Below are 24,001 nucleotides of genomic sequence, written 5' to 3' on the forward strand. Positions count from 1 at the left end.
GTACAAATGTTTCCATTTGTACACTCTCAGAGTTACAGCCACATTCCTCCTAACTATCCATCATTTATCTCGGGACCCCCTGGCTGGAACCCCCTCAAGGACCCCCTGGCTGGGGGTCCCCAGCCAGACCCCACTTTGAGGAGCGGAGCGGGGGTCGCGATACATGGCTAAAAGCATTTCCGGGGGTCCTGCAGACAAAAACGTTGAGAACCCCCTGCTCTAAATAATGTGACGTATCCACTGCAGCCTGTCTTACTGCAGCCTGTCTTACTGCAGCCTGTCTACCTGCAGCCTGTCTTACTGCAGCCTGTCTTACTGCAGCCTGTCTTAGTCTTACTGCAGCCTGTCTTACTGCAGCCTGTCTACCTGCAGCCTGTCTTACTGCAGCCTGTCTACCTGCAGCCTGTCTTACTGCAGCCTGTCTTACTGCAGCCTGTCTACCTGCAGCCTGTCTACCTGCAGCCTGTCTTACTGCAGCCTGTCTACCTGCACCACAGTGTACCTTATTGCTCTGGCAGCCTGTCTTACTGCAGCCTGTCTACCTGCAGCCTGTCTACCTGCAGCCTGTCTACCTGCACCACAGTGTACCTTATTGCTCTGGCAGCCTGTCTTACTGCAGCCTGTCTTATACTGCAGCCTGTCTACCTGCACAGTGTACCTTGGCTCTGGCGGCCTGTCTACCTGCAGCCTGTCTACCTGCACAGTGTACCTTGGCTCTGGCAGCCTGTCTTACTGCAGCCTGTCTACCTGCACAGTGTACCTTGGCTCTGGCAGCCTGTCTTACTGCAGCCTGTCTACCTGCAGCCTGTCTACCTGCACGGTGTACCTTGGCTCTGGCAGCCTGTCTTACTGCAGCCTGTCTACCTGCAGCCTGTCTACCTGCACGGTGTACCTTGGCTCTGGCAGCCTGTCTTACTGCAGCCTGTCTACCTGCAGCCTGTCTTACTGCAGCCTGTCTTATACTGCAGCCTGTCTACCTGCACGGTGTACCTTGGCTCTGGCAGCCTGTCTACCTGCACCACAGTGTACCTTGGCTCTGGCAGCCTGTCTTACTGCAGCCTGTCTTACTGCAGCCTGTCTACCTGCAGCCTGTCTACCTGCACCACGGTGTACCTTGGCTCTGGCAGCCTGTCTACCTGCACCACGGTGTACCTTGGCTCTGGCAGCCTGTCTACCTGCACCACGGTGTACCTTGGCTCTGGCAGCCTGTCTACCTGCACCACGGTGTACCTTGGCTCTGGCAGCCTGTCTACCTGCACCACGGTGTACCTTGGCTCTGGCAGCCTGTCTACCTGCACCACGGTGTACCTTGGCTCTGGCAGCCTGTCTACCTGCACCACGGTGTACCTTGGCTCTGGCAGCCTGTCTACCTGCACCACGGTGTACCTTGGCTCTGGCAGCCTGTCTACCTGCACCACGGTGTACCTTGGCTCTGGCAGCCTGTCTACCTGCACCACGGTGTACCTTGGCTCTGGCAGCCTGTCTACCTGCACCACGGTGTACCTTGGCTCTGGCAGCCTGTCTACCTGCACCACGGTGTACCTTGGCTCTGGCAGCCTGTCTACCTGCACCACGGTGTACCTTGGCTCTGGCAGCCTGTCTACCTGCACCACGGTGTACCTTGGCTCTGGCAGCCTGCTTCGTGGTCTCGTCCATCCAGTCCAGCTCCCGCAGCCGGAGGTCCAGAGAGTGCTTTATGTCCTCCACCAGCTCCTGGACCTGGAGGTACCAGAACCAGAGCAGCACAGGGTTAATACATCCTGGAGGAACCAGAACCAGAGCAGTACAGGGTTAATACATCCTGGAGGAACCAGAGCAGTACAGGGTTAATACATCCTGGAGGCACCAGAGCAGTACAGGGTTAATACATCCTGGAGGCACCAGAGCAGTACAGGGTTAATACATCCTGGAGGAACCAGAACCAGAGCAGTACAGGGTTAATACATCCTGGAGGAACCAGAACCAGAGCAGTACAGTACAGGGTTAATACATCCTGGAGGCACCAGAGCAGTACAGGGTTAATACATCCTGGAGGAACCAGAACCAGAGCAGCACACGGTTAATACATCCTGGAGGAACCAGAACCAGAGCAGCACAGGGTTAATACATCCTGGAGGAACCAGAACCAGAGCAGTACAGGGTTAATACATCCTGGAGGAACCAGAGCAGCACAGGGTTAATACATCCTGGAGGAACCAGAACGAGAGCAGTACAGTACAGGGTTAATACATCCTGGAGGCACCAGAACCAGAGCAGCACAGGGTTAATATATCCTGGAGGAACCAGAACCAGAGCAATACAGGGTTAATACATCCTGGAGGAACCAGAACCAGAGCAATACAGGGTCAATACATGCTGGAGGAACCAGAACCAGAGCAGCACAGGGTTAATACATCCTGGAGGAACCAGAGCATTACAGAGTTAAAGATGGAGTGCCACAATGTTTGTATTTTTCCAGTTTTTCATGTGTCTATGAGGTGACAGTACTTCATTAGACACCCTGGAGTCGTTTGTATGTGCAATGGTGTATTTACTTTGTATTTAGGGTTTCTTCCTGGAGGCTGAACCCTTGACAGTCAAACGGGCCAATGAAATAAAGAGTAATATAGTGACATCACACTATCAGCCCCTCCCCTAACCCCTCCTCCATTTATCATACAACTACAGCTGTGGGTGCGGCTTCAGTTCAGGTGGATCACCACCCACCAGGCAAACCAGGCATACTTAATGAACTGGTGGGCGTGTCCACATAAAAAACAACATTTTAACAAATACTCTACACTTTTTTGAAAAAAGTATACCTCCTTATATAACAACAAGACCTGATGATCATGTTTTAGGGTGGAACAAAATCACGGCACTCCTGACAGTTTTCACCTGTCACCTTATAGCTTTGCACTTCTTTAACTCTTTCTTCCCCAGGTACGTATTGTGAGGGCTGTGATCCCAGCCCCACAGTGAGATGAGACTATTCTAACCCACACTCACATTTGCATTCTACTCTAACCTCTAGTATTGACATTTGCAATGATTATATTATATTATAATGCATAAAACACAATCAGTATTTGAAAATGGCTTGGTGACAATATGCACTGTTGTACTAATGTTCTGTTCTTTATTTAGTTCCTGAAATGGCAACATATGGGGCAGGGGGTGGAGTCAGCTGTGATGCAGAGGACCATACCAACATACTTGATTGAGAAGGGGGGAATTGGGAATTGTTTAGGGATTCCAGTTGGCTCTAATTGCTGTCCACCCCTTTGTGTATTTATTGGTTTGGTCCACCACTATATAAGTCTCCCTCATGTGTCATTTGGACAGGTCTGTTGGTTGAGTTCATTTCCTGTGTGGTTCAACAGTATTTTCATTTAAGTTATTTTCATTTAAGTTATGTTATGTTGACCTCAAGGGCCCTACCACTTCAGTTGTTGAAACTTTTGTTAATTATTTGTTACTTTTGAGATTAAAACAAACTTTGAGTTTGAAAACCTGTGTCCTCTTTAAGCTTTGACTGCTCGGTCCCTCACACGTATATATACGGACGTCGACGCTAGGTGGCGTCATATCCCAGGTCCGTATATACAACACAACAACGTTGCAAAAACATCCTTTAAAACTAATTTGCAATTAACAAACATTCAATACGACTCATCACACATACATTTAACATTCAATACGACTCTCATCACACATACATTTAACATTCAATACGACTCTCTGAGACATACATTTAACATTCAATACGACTCATCACACATACATTTAACATTCAATACGACGCTCTGAGACATACATTTAACATTCAATACGACGCTCTGAGACACATACATTTAACATTCAATACGACTCTCTGAGACACATACATTTAACATTCAATACGACGCTCTGAGACACATACATTTAACATTCAATACAACGCTCTCATCACACATACATTTAACATTCCAGGGAATTGCTTTCATTTTGTGAGAGACAGACAGACAGACAGACAGACAGACAGAGTAAGACAGACAGAGTAAGCGTATACTACGTTTTCTCATGCCAATAAAAGCCTCCTTTGAATTGAACAAATGGAATAGAGAGAGAGAGCAGATGGACTGACCAGGGTTAGCTGAAAAATATTGGGGAATAGATTGAAATGGATGAAATTCTCAAATCCCTAGAGCATTGACTCCATCAGAAATCACCACAGCATGTCAGAAATTCTGTCTGTCTGTCTGTCTGTCTGTCTGTCTGTCTGTCTGTCTGTCTGTCTGTCCCTCCCTCTGTCCAGCAGCAGGTGTCTGTCCCTCTTGCCCAGAGGTAGTTATAGGTACCTTGGCCTTGCTGTGAGAGGTGAAGTGCTGCTGGACAAACAGCGCCCCCCAGAGGTAGTTATAGGTACCTTGGCCTTGCTGTGAGAGGTGAAGTGCTGCTGGACAAACAGCGCCCCCCAGAGGTAGTTATAGGTACCTTGGCCTTGCTGTGAGAGGTGAAGTGCTGCTGGACAAACAGCGCCCCCCAGAGGTAGTTATAGGTACCTTGGCCTTGCTGTGAGAGGTGAAGTGCTGCGTGACAAACAGCGCCCCCCAGAGGTAGTTATAGGTACCTTGGCCTTGCTGTGAGAGGTGAAGTGCTGCTGGACAAACAGCGCCCCCAGAGGTAGTTATAGGTACCTTGGCCTTGCTGTGAGAGGTGAAGTGCTGCTGGACAAACAGCGCCCCCCAGAGGTAGTTATAGGTACCTTGGCCTTACTGTGAGAGGTGAAGTGCTGATGGACAAACAGCGCCCCCAGGGCCATGCCAAAGTGTTTGTTGGCCTGTGTGAGACACAGCCGGCTCAGCTCCAGCTGCCTCTCCGTGCCGTCGATCTCCCGGGAGAACTCGTGGATGGTGCTGCGGAAGGCCGTGGACAGGTGTTCGCTCAGCGCCACCACGATGCGCCACAACATGTAGTTGTGGAGGACCCTGAGAGAGGGAGAGGGAGAGGGAGAGGGGGGGGGGGGGGGAGAGAGAGAGAGGGAGAGAGGGAGAGAGGGAGAGAGGGAGAGAGGGAGGGAGGGGGAGGGGGAGAGATTGAAATATGTATTAACAGTTTGCAGAATTACAGTACATTTCAAGCACAACTCAATACAAAGACTGTTAACTGTGAGTGGACAACACCATAAAGCATTACACTTGTTTACAAGAGGGTCCACCTTGTTCAATTCATCAAAACATTTAGAGACGTACAGATAGACACTTCTTTATAGCCAAAGAACTGAACAGGAATTCATCAGAGAGAGAGAGAGAGAGAGAGAGAGAGAGAGAGAGAGAGAGAGAGAGAGAGAGAGGATAAGTTGACGTTAATTGACTCCATCTATAAATGAATGCACCACGTCTCTGTGCGTCTGTAACCCACGTAACTCCAGAACCGTTCGTGCCTGTGTCTGAAGAGTGCAAACAGACTGTGAAAAAGTGGACTGGTTAAAGTAATCAATTATTGGCAGGTGTGGGGTTGCCATGGCAATCAATTGGCTGAGGCAGAGGCTGGAAATTGCACAGGTGAGGGGACTTAGGCCTCATTAGGCCCACTGGCAGAGCCTGAGCAGAGCCTTTTGTGGTGTTTCTGGACAACGGTGTGTCCCACAGACTCTAGGCCGCGCACTGCCCTCCCTGTGGTGGTGTGGAACGTGTGTGTCAAATTTGAAGTAGGTGGGGCGAACGGTTCTCGAGTTTCGCCTGTCCCGGTGTCAAGTTCAAACTACTTACTTTTAACTAAGTTAAAAACCCATTTTGGGCGGGAACCCCTTTTGGTGTTATTAAGTTATGCTTTAGCTATTGAAAAATCGAAGAACGACTGACATAGAAACATAGCTTTTTCAGAAAACTGTCATTTTCAAACAGACATTTTTTAGAATCTGATCTCAGGTCAAAATGGGTTAAAAAGAAAGACTCCCCTGTCTCTGTTCTCATCAGTCAGAGGGTCGAGGAACATTTCAGCCGGGCGAGAAAAACAAAACAAACTTCATTCCAGTGTTCCAATCAAGTCCCCTTTTCAGTCTCTCCAGTCGAAATGCCCCCGCCGAGCACGACCCCCGCTGGCTGCCAGGCCCCCCTCGCAGACGTCAAGGCATGTTATTGTGTTTCCACATTTGTATTTATGTATTAATTGTATCTTACACGTGCAGCGCATATTAAATCAAAAGTGCCTTGGCAGCACCACCACCCCAGGGTCTCGCCAAGAAAGCACTTCTGAAGTGAACTTAATTGAGGACAGAAAAGAGAGAGAGAGAGAGAGAGAGAGAAGAGAGAGGAGAGAGAGAGAGAGAGAGGAGAGAGAGAGAGAGAGAAAGGAGAGAGGAGAGAGAGAGAGAGAGAGGAGAGAGAGAGAAAGGGAAAATAGAGGAGAGATGGAGGACAAGAGGAAGTGTTACAATGCACAACTTATTGTAGAATGTGTGATCTGTCTGTCAATCAGTGCATGGGTTTAACATCTTACAGGGGCGTGGATGCTTTGCTCAGTAGCTTGTGCGTGCGTGCGTGCGTGCGCATGTGTGAGTAATAAGTTGTACTATCAATGTGGGGACCAAAAAGTCTAATCTAAAAATTAAAAATAAATAAATCACACCCGTGTGAACTGAGTGGTGCAACTACACATTTATTGTTATAGTTACTGTACATTAGAACCAGGAAAGCATCTGTGTATCCGTGTAAAATATATCAGTGACGTCACATACTAACCATAGCAACCATGCTCACCCGTACAGGCACAAACACACACGGGTACTAACAAAGCCAGTTGTTGGAGTGCTTTGCACCACTCAAAAAAAACACTGAATGTTGTGAGAACATTGTTCGGGCCCACATGAGGAGAATGTTTTTCTGTTTTTCTTCTAAAGGCTACACATTGGTATTAGGTGCGGCTGGCAAGTCTGACGAGAGATGGGGTTTTAAGGGTGGTTTGAACTTTGAAAAGAAGAGAGGCTATTGACAATGTACATTTTTTTCATCGCATATTAATTTCAGCCCGTACTTTTCTCATCTCGTACTTTCTCATCACAAATTTTTTCATCCTGTATTTCCATCCTGTATTTCCATCCTGTATTTCCATCCTGTATTTTCATCCATGTATTTTCATCCATGTATTTTCATCCTGTATTTCCATCCTGTATTCCATCCTGTATTTCCATCCTGTATTTCCATCCATGTATTTCCATCCTGTATTTCCATCCATGTATTTCCATCCTGTATTTCCATCCTGTATTTCCATCCTGTATTTCCATCCTGTATTTCCATCATGTATTTCCATCCTGTATTTCCATCCTGTATTTCCATCCTGTATTTCCATCCCTGTATTTCCATCCTGTATTTCCATCCTGTATCTCCATCCTGTATTTCCATCCTGTATTTCCATCCATGTATTTCCATCCTGTATTTCCATCCTGTATTTCCATCCATGTATTTTCATCCATGTATTTCCATCCTGTATTTCCATCCTGTATTTCCATCCTGTATTTCCATCCATGTATTTCCATCCTGTATTTCCATCCTGTATTTCCATCCATGTATTTCCATCCATGTATTTCCATCCATGTATTTCCATCCTGTATTTCCATCCTGTATTATCATCCTGTATTTCCATCCATGTATTTCCATCCTGTATTTCCATCCATGTATTTCCATCCTGTATTTCCATCCATGTATTTCCATCCATGTATTTCCATCCATGTATTTCCATCCTGTATTTTCATCCATGTATTTCCATCCTGTATTTCCATCCTGTATTTCCATCCTGTATTTCCATCCTGTATTTCCATCCTGTATTTCCATCCTGTATTTGCATCCTGTATTTCCATCCTGTATTTCCATCCTGTATTTCCATCCATGTATTTCCATCCATGTATTTCCATCCTGTATTTCCATCCTGTATTTCCATCCTGTATTTGCATCCTGTATTTCCATCCTGTATTTCCATCCTGTATTTCCATCCATGTATTTCCATCCTGTATTTCCATCCATGTATTTCCATCCTGTATTTCCATCCTGTATTTGCATCCTGTATTTGCATCCTGTATTTTCATCCTGTATTTCCATCCTGTATTTCCATCCTGTATTTCCATCCATGTATTTCCATCCTGTATTTCCATCCTGTATTTCCATCCATGTATTTCCATCCTGTATTTCCATCCTGTATTTCCATCCATGTATTTCCATCCTGTATTTCCATCCTGTATTTCCATCCATGTATTTCCATCCTGTATTTCCATCCTGTATTTCCATCCATGTATTTCCATCCTGTATTTCCATCCTGTATTTCCATCCTGTATTTTCATCCATGTATTTCCATCCTGTATTTCCATCCTGTATTTCCATCCATGTATTTCCATCCTGTATTTCCATCCTGTATTTTCATCCATGTATTTCCATCCTGTATTTCCATCCTGTATTTCCATCCTGTATTTTCATCCTGTATTTCCATCCTGTATTTCCATCCTGTATTTCCATCCTGTATTTTCATCCATGTATTTCCATCCTGTATTTCCATCCTGTATTTCCATCCTGTATTTCCACCCTGTATTTCCATCCTGTATTTCCATCCTGTATTTTCATCCATGTATTTCCATCCTGTATTTCCATCCTGTATTTCCATCCTGTATTTCCATCCTGTATTTCCATCCATGTATTTCCATCCTGTATTTCCATCCATGTATTTCCATCCTGTATTTCCATCCTGTATTTCCATCCTGTATTTCCATCATGTATTTCCATCCTGTATTTCCATCCTGTATTTCCATCCATGTATTTCCATCCTGTATTTTCATCCATGTATTTCCATCCTGTATTTCCATCCTGTATTTCCATCCTGTATTTCCATCCTGTATTTCCATCCATGTATTTCCATCCTGTATTTCCATCCTGTATTTCCATCCATGTATTTCCATCCATGTATTTCCATCCTGTATTTCCATCCTGTATTTTCATCCATGTATTTCCATCCTGTATTTCCATCCTGTATTTCCATCCTGTATTTCCATCCTGTATTTTCATCCATGTATTTCCATCCATGTATTTCCATCCTGTATTTCCATCCTGTATTTTCATTTATGTATTTCCATCCTGTATTTCCATCCTGTATTTCCATCCTGTATTTCCATCCTGTATTTTCATCCATGTATTTCCATCCTGTATTTCCATCCTGTATTTCCATCCATGTATTTCCATCCTGTATTTTCATCCATGTATTTCCATCCTGTATTTCCATCCTGTATTTCCATCCATGTATTTCCATCCATGTATTTCCATCCATGTATTTCCATCCTGTATTTCCATCCTGTATTTCCATCCTGTATTTCCATCCATGTATTTCCATCCATGTATTTCCATCCTGTATTTCCATCCTGTATTTTCATCCATGTATTTCCATCCTGTATTTCCATCCTGTATTTCCATCCTGTATTTCCATCCATGTATTTCCATCCTGTATTTCCATCCTGTATTTCCATCCATGTATTTCCATCCTGTATTTCCATCCTGTATTTCCATCCTGTATTTCCATCCATGTATTTCCATCCTGTATTTCCATCCTGTATTTCCATCCTGTATTTCCATCCTGTATTTCCATCCATGTATTTCCATCCATGTATTTCCATCCTGTATTTCCATCCTGTATTTCCATCCATGTATTTCCATCCTGTATTTCCATCCTGTATTTCCATCCTGTATTTCCAGTCTCATGTTGAGCTAAATGTCTCCACACATTGTCCTCAGTCTCATGGTGTAAATGTCTCCACACATTGTCCTCAGTCTCATGTTGTAAATGTCTCCACACATTGTCCTCAGTCTCATGTTGTAAATGTCTCCACACATTGTCCTCAGTCTCATGTTGTAAATGTCTCCACACATTGTCCTCAGTCTCATGTTGTAAATGTCTCCACACATTGTCCTCAGTCTCATGTTGAGCTAAATGTCTCCACACATTGTCCTCAGTCTCATGTTGAGCTAAATGTCTCCACACATTGTCCTCAGTCTCATGTTGAGCTAAATGTCTCCACACATTGTCCTCAGTCTCATGTTGTAAATGTCTCCACACATTGTCCTCAGTCTCATGTTGTAAATGTCTCCACACATTGTCCTCAGTCTCATGTTGTAAATGTCTCTACACATTGTCCTCAGTCTCATGTTGAGCTAAATGTCTCCACACATTGTCCTCAGTCTCATGTTGAGCTAAATGTCTCCACACATTGTCCTCAGTCTCATGTTGTAAATGTCTCCACACATTGTCCTCAGTCTCATGTTGTAAATGTCTCCACACATTGTCCTCAGTCTCATGTTGTAAATGTCTCTACACATTGTCCTCAGTCTCATGTTGTAAATGTCTCCACACATTGTCCTCAGTCTCATGTTGAGCTAAATGTCTCCACACATTGTCCTCAGTCTCATGTTGAGCTAAATGTCTCCACACATTGTCCTCAGTCTCATGTTGAGCTAAATGTCTCCACACATTGTCCTCAGTCTCATGTTGTAAATGTCTCCACACATTGTCCTCAGTCTCATGTTGTAAATGTCTCCACACATTGTCCTCAGTCTCATGTTGTAAATGTCTCCACACATTGTCCTCAGTCTCATGTTGTAAATGTCTCCACACATTGTCCTCAGTCTCATGTTGTAAATGTCTCCACACATTGTCCTCAGTCTCATGTTGTAAATGTCTCCACACATTGTCCTCAGTCTCATGTTGTAAATGTCTCTACACATTGTCCTCAGTCTCATGTTGAGCTAAATGTCTCCACACATTGTCCTCAGTCTCATGTTGAGCTAAATGTCTCCACACATTGTCCTCAGTCTCATGTTGAGCTAAATGTCTCCACACATTGTCCTCAGTCTCATGTTGAGCTAAATGTCTCCACACATTGTCCTCAGTCTCATGTTGAGCTAAATGTCTCCACACATTGTCCTCAGTCTCATGTTGTAAATGTCTCCACACATTGTCCTCAGTCTCATGTTGTAAATGTCTCTACACATTGTCCTCAGTCTCATGTTGTCAATGTCTCCACACATTGTCCTCAGTCTCATGTTGTAAATGTCTCTACACATTGTCCTCAGTCTCGTGTTGAGCTAAATGTCTCCACACATTGTCCTCAGTCTCATGTTGAGCTATATGTCTCCACACATTGTCCTCAGTCTCATGTTGTAAATGTCTCCACACATTGTCCTCAGTCTCATGTTGAGCTAAATGTCTCCACACATTGTCCTCAGTATCATGTTGTAAATGTCCCCACACATTGTCCTCAGTCTCATGTTGAGCTAAATGTCTCCACACATTGTCCTCAGTATCATGTTGTAAATGTCTCCACACATTGTCCTCAGTCTCATGTTGAGCTATATGTCTCCACACATTGTCCTCAGTCTCATGTCGTAAATGTCTCTACACATTGTCCTCAGTCTCATGTTGAGCTAAATGTCTCCACACATTGTCCTCAGTATCATGTTGTAAATGTCTCCACACATTGTCCTCAGTCTCATGTTGTAAATGTCTCCACACATTGTCCTCAGTCTCATGTTGTAAATGTCTCTACACTTTGTCCTCAGTCTCATGTTGTAAATGTCTCCACACATTGTTCTCAGTCTCATGTTGTAAATGTCTCCACACATTGTCCTCAGTCTCATGTTGTAAATGTCTCCACACATTGTCCTCAGTCTCATGTTGTAAATGTCTCCACACATTGTCCTCAGTCTCATGTTGAGCTAAATGTCTCCACACATTGTCCTCAGTCTCATGTTGTCAATGTCTCCACACATTGTCCTCAGTCTCATGTTGTAAATGTCTCTACACATTGTCCTCAGTCTCATGTTGAGCTAAATGTCTCCACACTTTGTCCTCAGTCTCATGTTGTAAATGTCTCTACACATTGTCCTCAGTCTCATGTTGAGCTAAATGTCTCCACACTTTGTCCTCAGTCTCATGTTGAGCTATATGTCTCCACACATTGTCCTCAGTCTCATGTTGTAAATGTCTCCACACATTGTCCTCAGTCTCATGTTGTCAATGTCTCCACACATTGTCCTCAGTCTCATGTTGTAAATGTCTCTACACATTGTCCTCAGTCTCGTGTTGAGCTAAATGTCTCCACACATTGTCCTCAGTCTCATGTTGAGCTATATGTCTCCACACATTGTCCTCAGTCTCATGTTGTAAATGTCTCCACACATTGTCCTCAGTCTCATGTTGAGCTAAATGTCTCCACACATTGTCCTCAGTATCATGTTGTAAATGTCCCCACACATTGTCCTCAGTCTCATGTTGAGCTAAATGTCTCCACACATTGTCCTCAGTATCATGTTGTAAATGTCTCCACACATTGTCCTCAGTCTCATGTTGAGCTATATGTCTCCACACATTGTCCTCAGTCTCATGTCGTAAATGTCTCTACACATTGTCCTCAGTCTCATGTTGAGCTAAATGTCTCCACACATTGTCCTCAGTATCATGTTGTAAATGTCTCCACACATTGTCCTCAGTCTCATGTTGTAAATGTCTCCACACATTGTCCTCAGTCTCATGTTGTAAATGTCTCTACACTTTGTCCTCAGTCTCATGTTGTAAATGTCTCCACACATTGTTCTCAGTCTCATGTTGTAAATGTCTCCACACATTGTCCTCAGTCTCATGTTGTAAATGTCTCCACACATTGTCCTCAGTCTCATGTTGTAAATGTCTCCACACATTGTCCTCAGTCTCATGTTGAGCTAAATGTCTCCACACATTGTCCTCAGTCTCATGTTGTCAATGTCTCCACACATTGTCCTCAGTCTCATGTTGTAAATGTCTCTACACATTGTCCTCAGTCTCATGTTGAGCTAAATGTCTCCACACTTTGTCCTCAGTCTCATGTTGTAAATGTCTCTACACATTGTCCTCAGTCTCATGTTGAGCTAAATGTCTCCACACTTTGTCCTCAGTCTCATGTTGAGCTATATGTCTCCACACATTGTCCTCAGTCTCATGTTGTAAATGTCTCCACACATTGTCCTCAGTCTCATGTTGAGCTAAATGTCTCCACACATTGTCCTCAGTCTCATGTTGAGCTAAATGTCTCCACACATTGTCCTCAGTCTCATGTTGAGCTAAATGTCTCCACACATTGTCCTCAGTCTCATGTTGAGCTAAATGTCTCCACACATTGTCCTCAGTCTCATGTTGAGCTAAATGTCTACATGAAGCCAGTAAACAAGGTGATGAAGCCACTTTGGTTGTTTGTTCAGCAAACAAACCAACAGCCATTGTGGGTTTTTTTCTCTCCATAACTTCCAGGTTTTGAGTCACAGACAAGCAATCTCTTCAGCTATAGAACCTCTGCATTCTGAACACGTCCAGAACTCTGCACTGGATTTACAAATGGGGACATTTTTTTGCATTTCTTAACCCTTTTAGGCCTGAAATTAAAAAGAATGTCTTCTAAATCCTGACAGTTTTCTGAAATACCCATGTTTCTATATCAGTGGTGCTCAATATTTCATGTCAAGGACCCCAACAATGATATGTTATCGGCCACCGACCCCCATCTTAAAATATGTTGTTCCAGGGGACCTCCCCAGAAGCGCCACATTTTCACGATTTTTTGAAAAATAGCAGACCTACAAGCTTGTAGCGCGGCACTCGGTGCCGCGCTATGAGCTTGTAGATCTGCTATTTTTCAATAGCTAAAGCATAACATAAGGCTAACACCAAAAAGGGGTTCCCGCCCAGAATGGCTTAAGGGCAAGAAAGCATTCCTCAGCCCACACTGACATCCTCAAGAACGCACCGGAGCACTGGCGGGTTTGGGGAATCCGTCATTTTATCGGCTATACTGCAAAAGCGACTTCTGATTTAAAATGCTCTTTATTGGATGTCAGCATTTAAGTTCCAATGGGTGTAAAAAAAAACCTAAATCTCTTTGCGACCTTTTGTGTGTCATGAATCCCAAACAAACGCTTGTCTAGATACTTTGTGAAAGTGCTCTGCAGCGTTCAGCAGCCATTCATCTAATAACATGGTGGGAAAGGTTTGTTTAATCCTTTAAGGTCTTAACCCATTCTGGACGGGAACCCCTGTTGGTGTTTATAGCATTATGTTATGCTGTAGCTCAGGGTTCCCCAATTCATTTTCCTCAAGGGCATATTTTGACTAGGGAACCAGGCTGGGGGCCGAGTCCGCACACGCGAAAAATTGGGTTTTTTTATTTTTTCATTAATTAATTAAAAAATGTTCTCAACCAGTGGTCCGGGGACCACCAGTGGTCCTTGAGGGGGTGCCCAGTTTGACATGCATAGGCTACTGACCCCCATTTAATGCCATTTATATCTGGGACACCCCCGAAAACAAAACAAAAAACTTTTAAAAAAAAAATTATTCCAGGTGCCACAAGGGTGCGCTCCGCGCGCCGCAAATGGCCCGCGGGCCGCCTATTGAGGAACCCTGCTGTAGCTATTGAAAAACAGCAGATGCCGCGCTATGAGCTTGTAGATCTGCTGTTTTTGAAAAACCGTGAAAATGTGGCGCAAATCTTTGAATATATATTCTTTCAGAGCGAACGCTTTTAACTCAAATCTTTGCTTCTGTGGGGAGGGGTCGCTGGAACAACATATTTTCAGATTCGGGGTCGGCGGCCAATTGCATAATGTTTGTCGTCCTTGACGTGAAATATTGAGCACCACTGATCAGGAATTAGAAGATGAAATATTGAGCACCACTGATCAGGAATTAGAAGATGAAATATTGAGCACCACTGATCAGGAATTAGAAGACATTTTTGTAATGTCGATGTCAGGTCCAAATGGGTTAAATCAGGGGTTCTCAACCCGTGGGTCGCGACCCCTCGGGGGGTCACCAAATTATTTTGGGGGGTCCCCAAAATATTTAAAAAAAAAAAAAAAGATTTTTTTTTAAATTTTATTTTCACGATTTTTCAAAAATAGCAGACCTACAAGTTCATAGCGCGCCACTCGGTGGCGCGCTATGAGCTTGTAGGTCTGCTATTTTTCAATAGCTAAATTATAACAATGCTTAAAACACCAAAAGGGGTTCCCGCCCAAAATGGTTTAAGGTTATTGTAGCAGTCAATTTATATTGGGGGTCGGGAGGGGGCGGGGCGGGGGTCCCGAGACATTGCCAAAGCATTTCCGGGGGTCCCCGGCCAAAAACGTTGAGAACCCCTGGGTTAAATCACTGTTGGCTCATACGTGTTCTCAATATCATGTGCCCTCTGTTGAATTTAAACTGTTTAGACCTGAATTCTACAAATGCCTTCTAAAACAGTTTTATGAAAAACCCTGTGTTTCTATGTGTCAGTGGTTTTCAAACATTTTCATGTCAAGGACCACCAAATATATCTGTAATTGGCCGCCGACCCCCATCTGAAAATATGTTGTTCCAGGGACCCCCTCCCAGAAGCAAAGATTTGAGTTAAAATGTTCACTCTGTAACAATATAGTATATTCAAAGATTTGAGGCACATTTTCACGATCTTTCAAAAATAGCAGACCTACAAGTTCGTAGCGCGCCACTCGGTGGCGCGCTATGAGCTTGTAGATCTGCTATTTTTCAATAGCTAAAGTATAACAATGCTTTAAAACACCAAAAGGGGTTCCCGTCCAGAATGGGTTAAACTGTTGATCCAGTTGATCTGTCTGTGTTGCTTTGCATCGCTTAGAGCAGTGGTTCTCAAAGTGTGGTCCGGGGACCCCCAGGGGTCCTTGAGGGAGTTCCAGGGGGTCTCCAGCTAAATGATAAAAGGCTTACATCTTCCAGCCAGATCCTCCTGAACACTCGTACTCCACACGGACGTCCACTGAGCCTCCTCTAATCCGTCTTCAGCGACAGTAGAGAGACTGCAGGTCATACTTCATACCTGCCAACAAACACTCCTGTTTCTTGGCCATGCAGTCTCTCCTGGCGAGCTCCTAATAAGCCTATCTCACAGAATTTCCCCGCCCCCCTAAATACGCCCCCTTTCGGGGTTAGTGGTGATAGCGTGACGTCACTCCATAGACGCTACATGTTAACAGAGGTTATTTAAGAAGTCTACAACTTTTGTTTTCTCAAGGTAAGGTTTGTTCTATCTGCTCGACCTGATTTACCATCTTGTTTGCTTCATAATAATATTGGTCTGTCACATTTTTACATTAGAAAATGTACTTAGATTCTCCAGAGAAAAAAACGTGTAAATGCCCATGTTAAAGTCACCACTATTTACCGGAAGTGGGCGTGAAAAACGGGCTGTGAGATAGGCCTATTCCTCCCGTTAATCTCCCGGTTTCCGAAGCACTTCTTCCATCATATTGCCATAAAATCCTTGCTTCTGTACACCCCCCTCTGGACTGGATGATCCTAAACCATTAAGGCCTGACGTCGAAATTAAAACAAAATGTTTCTGTATCAGTGGTGCTCAATATGTCATGTCAAGGACCCCGGAAATTATATCTAATTGGCCACCACCGACCCCCATCTGAAAATATGTTGTTCCAGGAAACCCTTCAGAAGCAAAGATTTGAGTTAGAAACGTTAATATTCAAAGATTCGTGCCGCATTTTCACGATTTTTCAAAAATAGCAGACCTACAAGCTCGTAGCGTGGCACTCGGTGCCGCGCTACGAGCTTGTAGATCTGCTATTTTTCAATAGTTAAAGTATAACATAATGCTTAAAACACCAAAAAGGGTTCCCGCCCAGAATGGGATAAACCGTCAATAATCTCTCCCGTATTGACCCCATAGGAGGGGAGTTCAGACGCCCGTCGTTAGCAGCCAGCAACAGATTCACACATTGGTCTGGACGACTAGAACAGTTGTATATAGAGAGGCAACAAAGGCATTTGATTAAACTTGAAATCACACCCGTGTGAAGTGAGGGGCGCTCTTACACATCATCATCAATCAAGTTCCTTCCTCACTTTTTGTCTTCAACGTTTGAGTTACGCAATGTTTGTGTTTACACGGACACTCAGAATTGTCCATTCAATGTCAATGGCATTTAATGAATGTTTGCGCAGGCACGCACGCACGCACGCACGCACGCACGCACGCACGCACGCACGCACGCACGCACGCACGCCAAAAGCTGGATATAGGAGGGGCCCCTCAAAAATAAAAATAACACGGGTTCCATCACTGCTATAAAGACTGCTATTAGCAGGAAGAGGAGGAGGAGGAGAACAGTGCCTTTATTGAGGCTGTCTATTGACCAAGGGGAGATTGATTGAGACTTATCGTGACCCACTCCTGGGCGGGAACCCCTTTTGGTGTTTTAAGCATTATGTTATAATTTAGCTATTGAAAAATAGCAGATCTACAAGCTCATAGCGCGGCACCGAGTGCCCCGCTATGAGCTTGTAGGTCTGCTATTTTTGAAAAATCGTGAAAACGTGCCTCAAATCGTTGAATATATATTCTTTCAGAGTTTCAGTTTTTAACTCAAATCTTAGCTTCTTTGGGGGGGGTCCCTGGAACAACCTATTTTCAGATGGGGGTCGGCGGCCAATTACAGATCATTTTTGGGGTCCTTGACATGAAATATTGAGAACCACTGATATAGAAACATGAGGTTTTTCTGAAAAAAAGAGACAATTTTAAAAATATTTTGTTTTAATTTCAGGCCTAAATGGGTTAATAGTACAGTACAGTACTGTACATACTGTACACTGCATTGCATACGCACAGACACAACTCACTCTGTTAACCCCCCCCCCCCCCCCCCCCCTCATACTGTACACTGCATTGCGTACGCACAGACACAACTCACTCTGTTAACCCCCCCCCCCTCATACTGTACACTGCATTGCGTACGCACAGACACAACTCACTCTGTTAACCCCCCCCCCCCCCCCTCATACTGTACACTGCATTGCGTACGCACAGACACAACTCACTCTGTTAACCCCCCCCCCCCTCATACTGTACACTGCATTGCGTACGCACAGACACAACTCACTCTGTTAATCCCCCCCCCCTCATACTGTACACTGCATTGCGTACGCACAGACACAACTCACTCTGTTAACCCCCCCCCCCCCCCCCTCATACTGTACACTGCATTGCGTACGCACAGACACAACTCACTCTGTTAATCCCCCCCCCCCCCCTCATACTGTACACTGCATTGCGTACGCACAGACACAACTCACTCTGTTAATCCCCCCCCCCTCATACTGTACACTGCATTGCGTACGCACAGACACAACTCACTCTGTTAACCCCCCCCCCCCCCCCTCATACTGTACACTGCATTGCGTACGCACAGACACAACTCACTCTGTTAATCCCCCCCCCCCCCCCTCATACTGTACACTGCATTGCGTACGCACAGACACAACTCACTCTGTTAATCCCCCCCCCCCTCATACTGTACACTGCATTGCGTACGCACAGACACAACTCACTCTGTTAACCCCCCCCCCCCCCCTCATACTGTACACTGCATTGCGTACGCACAGACACAACTCACTCTGTTAATCCCCCCCCCCCTCATACTGTACACTGCATTGCGTACGCACAGACACAACTCACTCTGTTAACCCCCCCCCCCCCCCTCATACTGTACACTGCATTGCGTACGCACAGACACAACTCACTCTGTTAATCCCCCCCCCCTCATACTGTACACTGCATTGCGTACGCACAGACACAACTCACTCTGTTAACCCCCCCCCCCCCCCCCTCATACTGTACACTGCATTGCGTACGCACAGACACAACTCACTCTGTTAACCCCCCCCCCCCTCATACTGTACACTGCATTGCGTACGCACAGACACAACTCACTCTGTTAACCCCCCCCCCCCCCCTCATACTGTACACTGCATTGCGTACGCACAGACACAACTCACTCTGTTAACCCCCCCCCCTCATACTGTACACTGCATTGCGTACGCACAGACACAACTCACTCTGTTAACCCCCCCCCCCCTCATACTGTACACTGCATTGCGTACGCACAGACACAACTCACTCTGTTCATCAAACCGTTATTTATCACAGCACATCTTGTTCATGAAAATGCAACACAGCTTATTGCGAACGCAGTGAGCATTTACTATGAGACCCAGCAGATCATGTCTGTCTGTCTGTCTGTGTGTGTGACGCTGTAACACCACCCGCCCACCACCAGAGGGCGCAGCTGTATCACACACAAAAACACACATGCACGCACACACACACACACACACACACACACACACACACACACACACACACACACACACACACACACACACACACACACACACACACACACACACACACACACACACACACACACACAGTGATGTAAATAGGTTTTCAATGTAATGAGTCCCGGGATGCAGGGGTGGTCTTTTAGATGAGTCCCAGGGACATTTGATGAGTCCCACTTCAGCGACGTTTAAGAGTCATATTTTGCCATTTTTACAAATTGCACCATTTAACTCCCATTTCATCTTATATGGTTATAATGTGGTTATATTCATGTAGAAAACGAAGAAGAAATTATTATTATAACTAAAGCTAGCAAAATAAATTAGAATAAAAAAATAAAAAAGCTCTACATTCATACTACATACATATTTCATATGATTTTGGCTATATGAAATCTATAATAATTCTGCCAGTTTTAACTGTTAATAATGTTGTTTTTATGACACATTACACAATACATACAAAATAAAAATGAATGCTACAAAACTAACCTGGAGATTAAGTAGAAGCTGTCATGGAGGAGGTAGGCTGTGCAGCCTACCTCCTCTAGCATCATTAGCAGATGATGATGTTAGATTTAGAAAATAGGGTTGCTAATATGTTTTGTTGCCCTGCAGTTGACTTTGGCACTTCTTTTTTGGGGGGGGTGGGGGGGGGCATGTTAATGTGTGGTGGCACCGGTCCACAACGCACAACATACAACAGTGTCGGCGTTTGTTACAGTACACAATGTGTGTTTCCCATTCAATCGGGTCTACTCTGTTTGTCATGCTCAAAAATGTTCGCCTGTCTTTCTGTCGGAGGCAGCGCCGTGTAGATGAGAGAGTTGCGACAACCCCGTTCACTGTTTATTCACGGAGCTTCATGAGTCACTGAACGGTATGTTGTCGTCACTCTCTCTCTCTAAACGGCTCTGGTCTCCAGGCTGCGCTCCGCTCAGCGCTCGTCTCTGAGCAAGATGGCGGCGCCCGTCAGACTGTGTTGTTGACTGTTGTTAACTAGCGGTTCTACAACGAGTCATACGTGGATTTTATCGTTCATAACGTAGGATGAGGTCGCATGCGGCCATGCAAAATGATCGTGTCCGTACATTATTTGTTTTACCGTATTTTCTTTTCCGCGATTTTTTCCCCCACGTGGATTATTATTACTGTACGCTGAGTACAGTAGTGCATCCCGTGGACGCAGAGGTTTTTTTGAAGTGCGGCCCAAAACTATAAAGTGCGTTTTGGGACGCAAAACGCACCCTATTTACATCACTGCACACACACACACACACACACACACACACACACACACACACACACACACACACACACACACACACACACACACACACACACACAACTTACCTTAAAAAAAAAAAACTTAACTTAAAAAAAACTTAACTTAAAAAAAAACTTAAAAAGAAAAAAAACTTAACTTAAAAAAAATCTTTAAAAAAAACTTAAAAAGAAAAAACTTAAAAAAAAACGTAACTTAAAAAAGAATCTTAAAAAAAATCTTAAAAAAACTAAAAAAAATAACTTAAAAAAAAACCTTAAAGTACGTAATTTATTCTAATTGTTGTTATTGCAATTTACGAGCTGCGTTCGCTTCCCGCGTTCGCGCGTCTTACTTGTATTGTAGTTGAAAGTGCACAGAATGTGCTCAGGATAGATGATGTATACGCATGACGATCTAAAACAAAATGCCATCTCTGAAATCCACTCACTCTATACTTCATATATTTCCTCCATTAGGAACAATAATACAACTATTCCCCCCCCCCCCCCCCCCCGCCCTCATACTGTACGCTGTCACTCCATTGGGTCTGTTGTTAGTGTTTCTATCACCATGGCTTCCTTCTGTCTGACACATAATGGAAACATGCGTAGGACGAGAGCGAGGAGAGCCGAGAGAAGCAGAGCGAGAGAAACACACTGTATAGAAACATAGAGGGTGTATAGAGGCTTTTAGCAGGAGGAGAGGAGGAAGGAAACATAGAGGTGTATAGAGGCTTTTAGCAGGAGGAGAGGAGGAAGGAAACATAGAGGTGTATAGAGGCTTTTAGCAGGAGGAGAGGAGGAAGGAAACATAGAGGTGTATAGAGGCTTAGCAGGAGGAGAGGAGGAAGGAAACATAGAGGCTATTAGCAGGAGGAGAGGAGGAAGGAAACATAGAGGTGTATAGAGGCTTTTAGCAGGAGGAGAGGAGGAAGGAAACATAGAGGTGTATAGAGGCTTTTAGCAGGAGGAGAGGAGGAAGGAAACATAGAGGTGTAAGGAGGCTTTTAGCAGGAGGAGAGGAGGAAGGAAACATAGAGGCTATTAGCAGGAGGAGAGGAGGAAGGAAACATAGAGGTGTATAGAGGCTTTTAGCAGGAGGAGAGGAGGAAGGAAACATAGAGGTGTATAGAGGCTTTTAGCAGGAGGAGAGGAGGAAGGAAACATAGAGGTGTAAAGAGGCTTTTAGCAGGAGGAGAGGAGGAAGGAAACATAGAGGTGTATAGAGGCTTTTAGCAGGAGGAGAGGAGGAAGGAAACATAGAGGTGTATAGAGGCTTTTAGCAGGAGGAGAGGAGGAAGGAAACATAGAGGCTATTAGCAGGAGGAGAGGAGGAAGGAAACATAGAGGTGTATAGAGGCTTTTGGGGCTTCTGAGGTTCAGGGGCCAAACACCTCAGTAGAACTATACTGTACTGGTACGGTGCACCCTCTGTCACACTGGGCATGTTCAGGGGCCAAACACCGTATTAGAACTATACTGTACTGGTACGGTGCACCCTCTGTCACACTGGGCATGTTCAGGGGCCAAACACCTTATTAGAACTATACTGTACTGGTACGGTGCACCCTCTGTCACACTGGGCATGTTCAGGGGCCAAACACCTTATTAGAACTATACTGTACTGGTACGGTGCACCCTCTGTCACACTGGGCATGTTCAGGGGCCAAACACCTTATTAGAACTATACTGTACTGGTACGGTGCACCCTCTGTCACACTGGGCATGTTCAGGGGCCATACACCTTATTAGAACTATACTGTACTGGTACGGTGCACCCTCTGTCACACTGGGCATGTTCAGGGGCCAAACACCTTATTAGAACTATACTGTACTGGTACGGTGCACCCTCTGTCACACTGGGCATGTTCAGGGTCTATTAGAGGTCTAAACAGCTCAATGACCGTCTAAATCAATGGTTGCCAAACTTTCTCATGCCAAGGACCCCCAGATTGACACTAATTAGCCCCGCGGACCCCCATTTGAAAACATATGCCTGCAGGGACCCCCATAAAAGAGAAGATTTTTACGTCGTGATTCTCAACCCCTTAAAGTTCAAGGACCCTCAGTTTGACATGCATTCGTCTACGGACCCTCAGTTTGACATGCATTAGTCTACGGACCCTCAGTTTGACATGCATTAGTCTACGGACCCTCAGTTTGACATGCATTAGTCTAGGGACCCTCCGTTTAATGGCATTTATTGTAAAATCACTGTTAATTTAACTCTAAAGTCCTAACCACACCAAAGGGTCACCATGCAACTCCTTGGGGTCCAAACGGTTGCAAGGAGTTAACGCTAAAACCGTCTCGACCCTTTGGTGTGGTTTGGGCTTAAGAGTTACAGACCCATAAGGGTCCATTTGATTCCATTTGTACACTCTCAGAGTTACAGACCCATAAGGGTCCATTTGATTCCATTTGTACACTCTCAGAGTTACAGACCCATAAGGGTCCATTTGGTTCCATTTGTACACTCAGAGTTACAGACCCATAAGGGTCCATTTGGTTCCATATGTACAGTTGTATGTTCCATCTGTTGGAGAGCTGTCAGAGTGTAGTGTGTGTTTGGAGGCCTGTCAGAGTGTAGTGTGTGTGTGGAGGCCTGTTGGAGAGCTGTCAGAGTGTAGTGTGTGTTTGGAGGCCTGTTGGAGAGCTGTCAGAGTGTAGTGTGTGTGTGGAGGCCTGTTGGAGAGCTGTCAGAGTGTAGTGTGTGTGTGTGGAGTCCTGTTGGAGAGCTGTCAGAGTGTAGTGTGTGTTTGGAGGCCTGTTGGAGAGCTGTCAGAGTGTAGTGTGTGTTTGGAGGCCTGTTGGAGAGCTGTCAGAGTGTAGTGTGTGTTTGGAGGCCTGTTGGAGAGCTGTCAGAGTGTAGTGTGTGTGTGGAGGCCTGTTGGAGAGCTGTCAGAGTGTAGTGTGTGTTTGGAGGCCTGTTGGAGAGCTGTCAGAGTGTAGTGTGTGTTTGGAGGCCTGTTGGAGAGCTGTCAGAGTGTAGTGTGTGTTTGGAGGCCTGTTGGAGAGCTGTCAGAGTGTAGTGTGTGTTTGGAGGCCTGTTGGAGAGCTGTCAGAGTGGAGTGTGTGTTTGGAGGCCTGTTGGAGAGCTGTCAGAGTGGAGTGTGTGTTTGGAGGCCTGTTGGAGAGCTGTCAGAGTGTAGTGTGTGTTTGGAGGCCTGTTGGAGAGCTGTCAGAGTGTAGTGTGTGTTTGGAGGCCTGTTGGAGAGCTGTCAGAGTGTAGTGTGTGTTTGGAGGCCTGTTGGAGAGCTGTCAGAGTGTAGTGTGTGTTTGGAGGCCTGTTGGAGAGCTGTCAGAGTGTAGTGTGTGTTTGGAGGCCTGTTGGAGAGCTGTCAGAGTGTAGTGTGTGTTTGGAGGCCTGTTGGAGAGCTGTCAGAGTGGAGTGTGTGTGTGGAGGCCTGTTGGAGAGCTGTCAGAGTGTAGTGTGTGTTTGGAGGCCTGTTGGAGAGCTGTCAGAGTGTAGTGTGTGTTTGGAGGCCTGTTGGAGAGCTGTCAGAGTGTAGTGTGTGTTTGGAGGCCTGTTGGAGAGCTGTCAGAGTGTAGTGTGTGTGTGGAG

General features: G+C 45.2%; 1 protein-coding gene across 1 annotated transcript in view; it reads right to left on the bottom strand.

The window, feature by feature from the left end:
- Nucleotides 1-24,001, bottom strand: part of LOC306919048 (endothelin-converting enzyme-like 1) — a gene marked incomplete at its 3' end in the record, with an annotated part of 57,543 nt that overhangs the window by 18,438 nt on the left and 15,104 nt on the right. Inside the window, 2 exon segments of the mRNA XM_079531890.1 lie at nt 1,621-1,719; nt 4,727-4,949. Of these exon segments, the coding sequence (XP_079388016.1) occupies nt 1,621-1,719; nt 4,727-4,949 (322 nt within the window).

The sequence above is a fragment of the Electrona antarctica genome (genome assembly GCF_951216825.1).
Source record: "Electrona antarctica genome assembly, contig: scaffold_165, whole genome shotgun sequence".
Classification (NCBI taxonomy): Eukaryota; Metazoa; Chordata; class Actinopteri; order Myctophiformes; family Myctophidae; genus Electrona; species Electrona antarctica.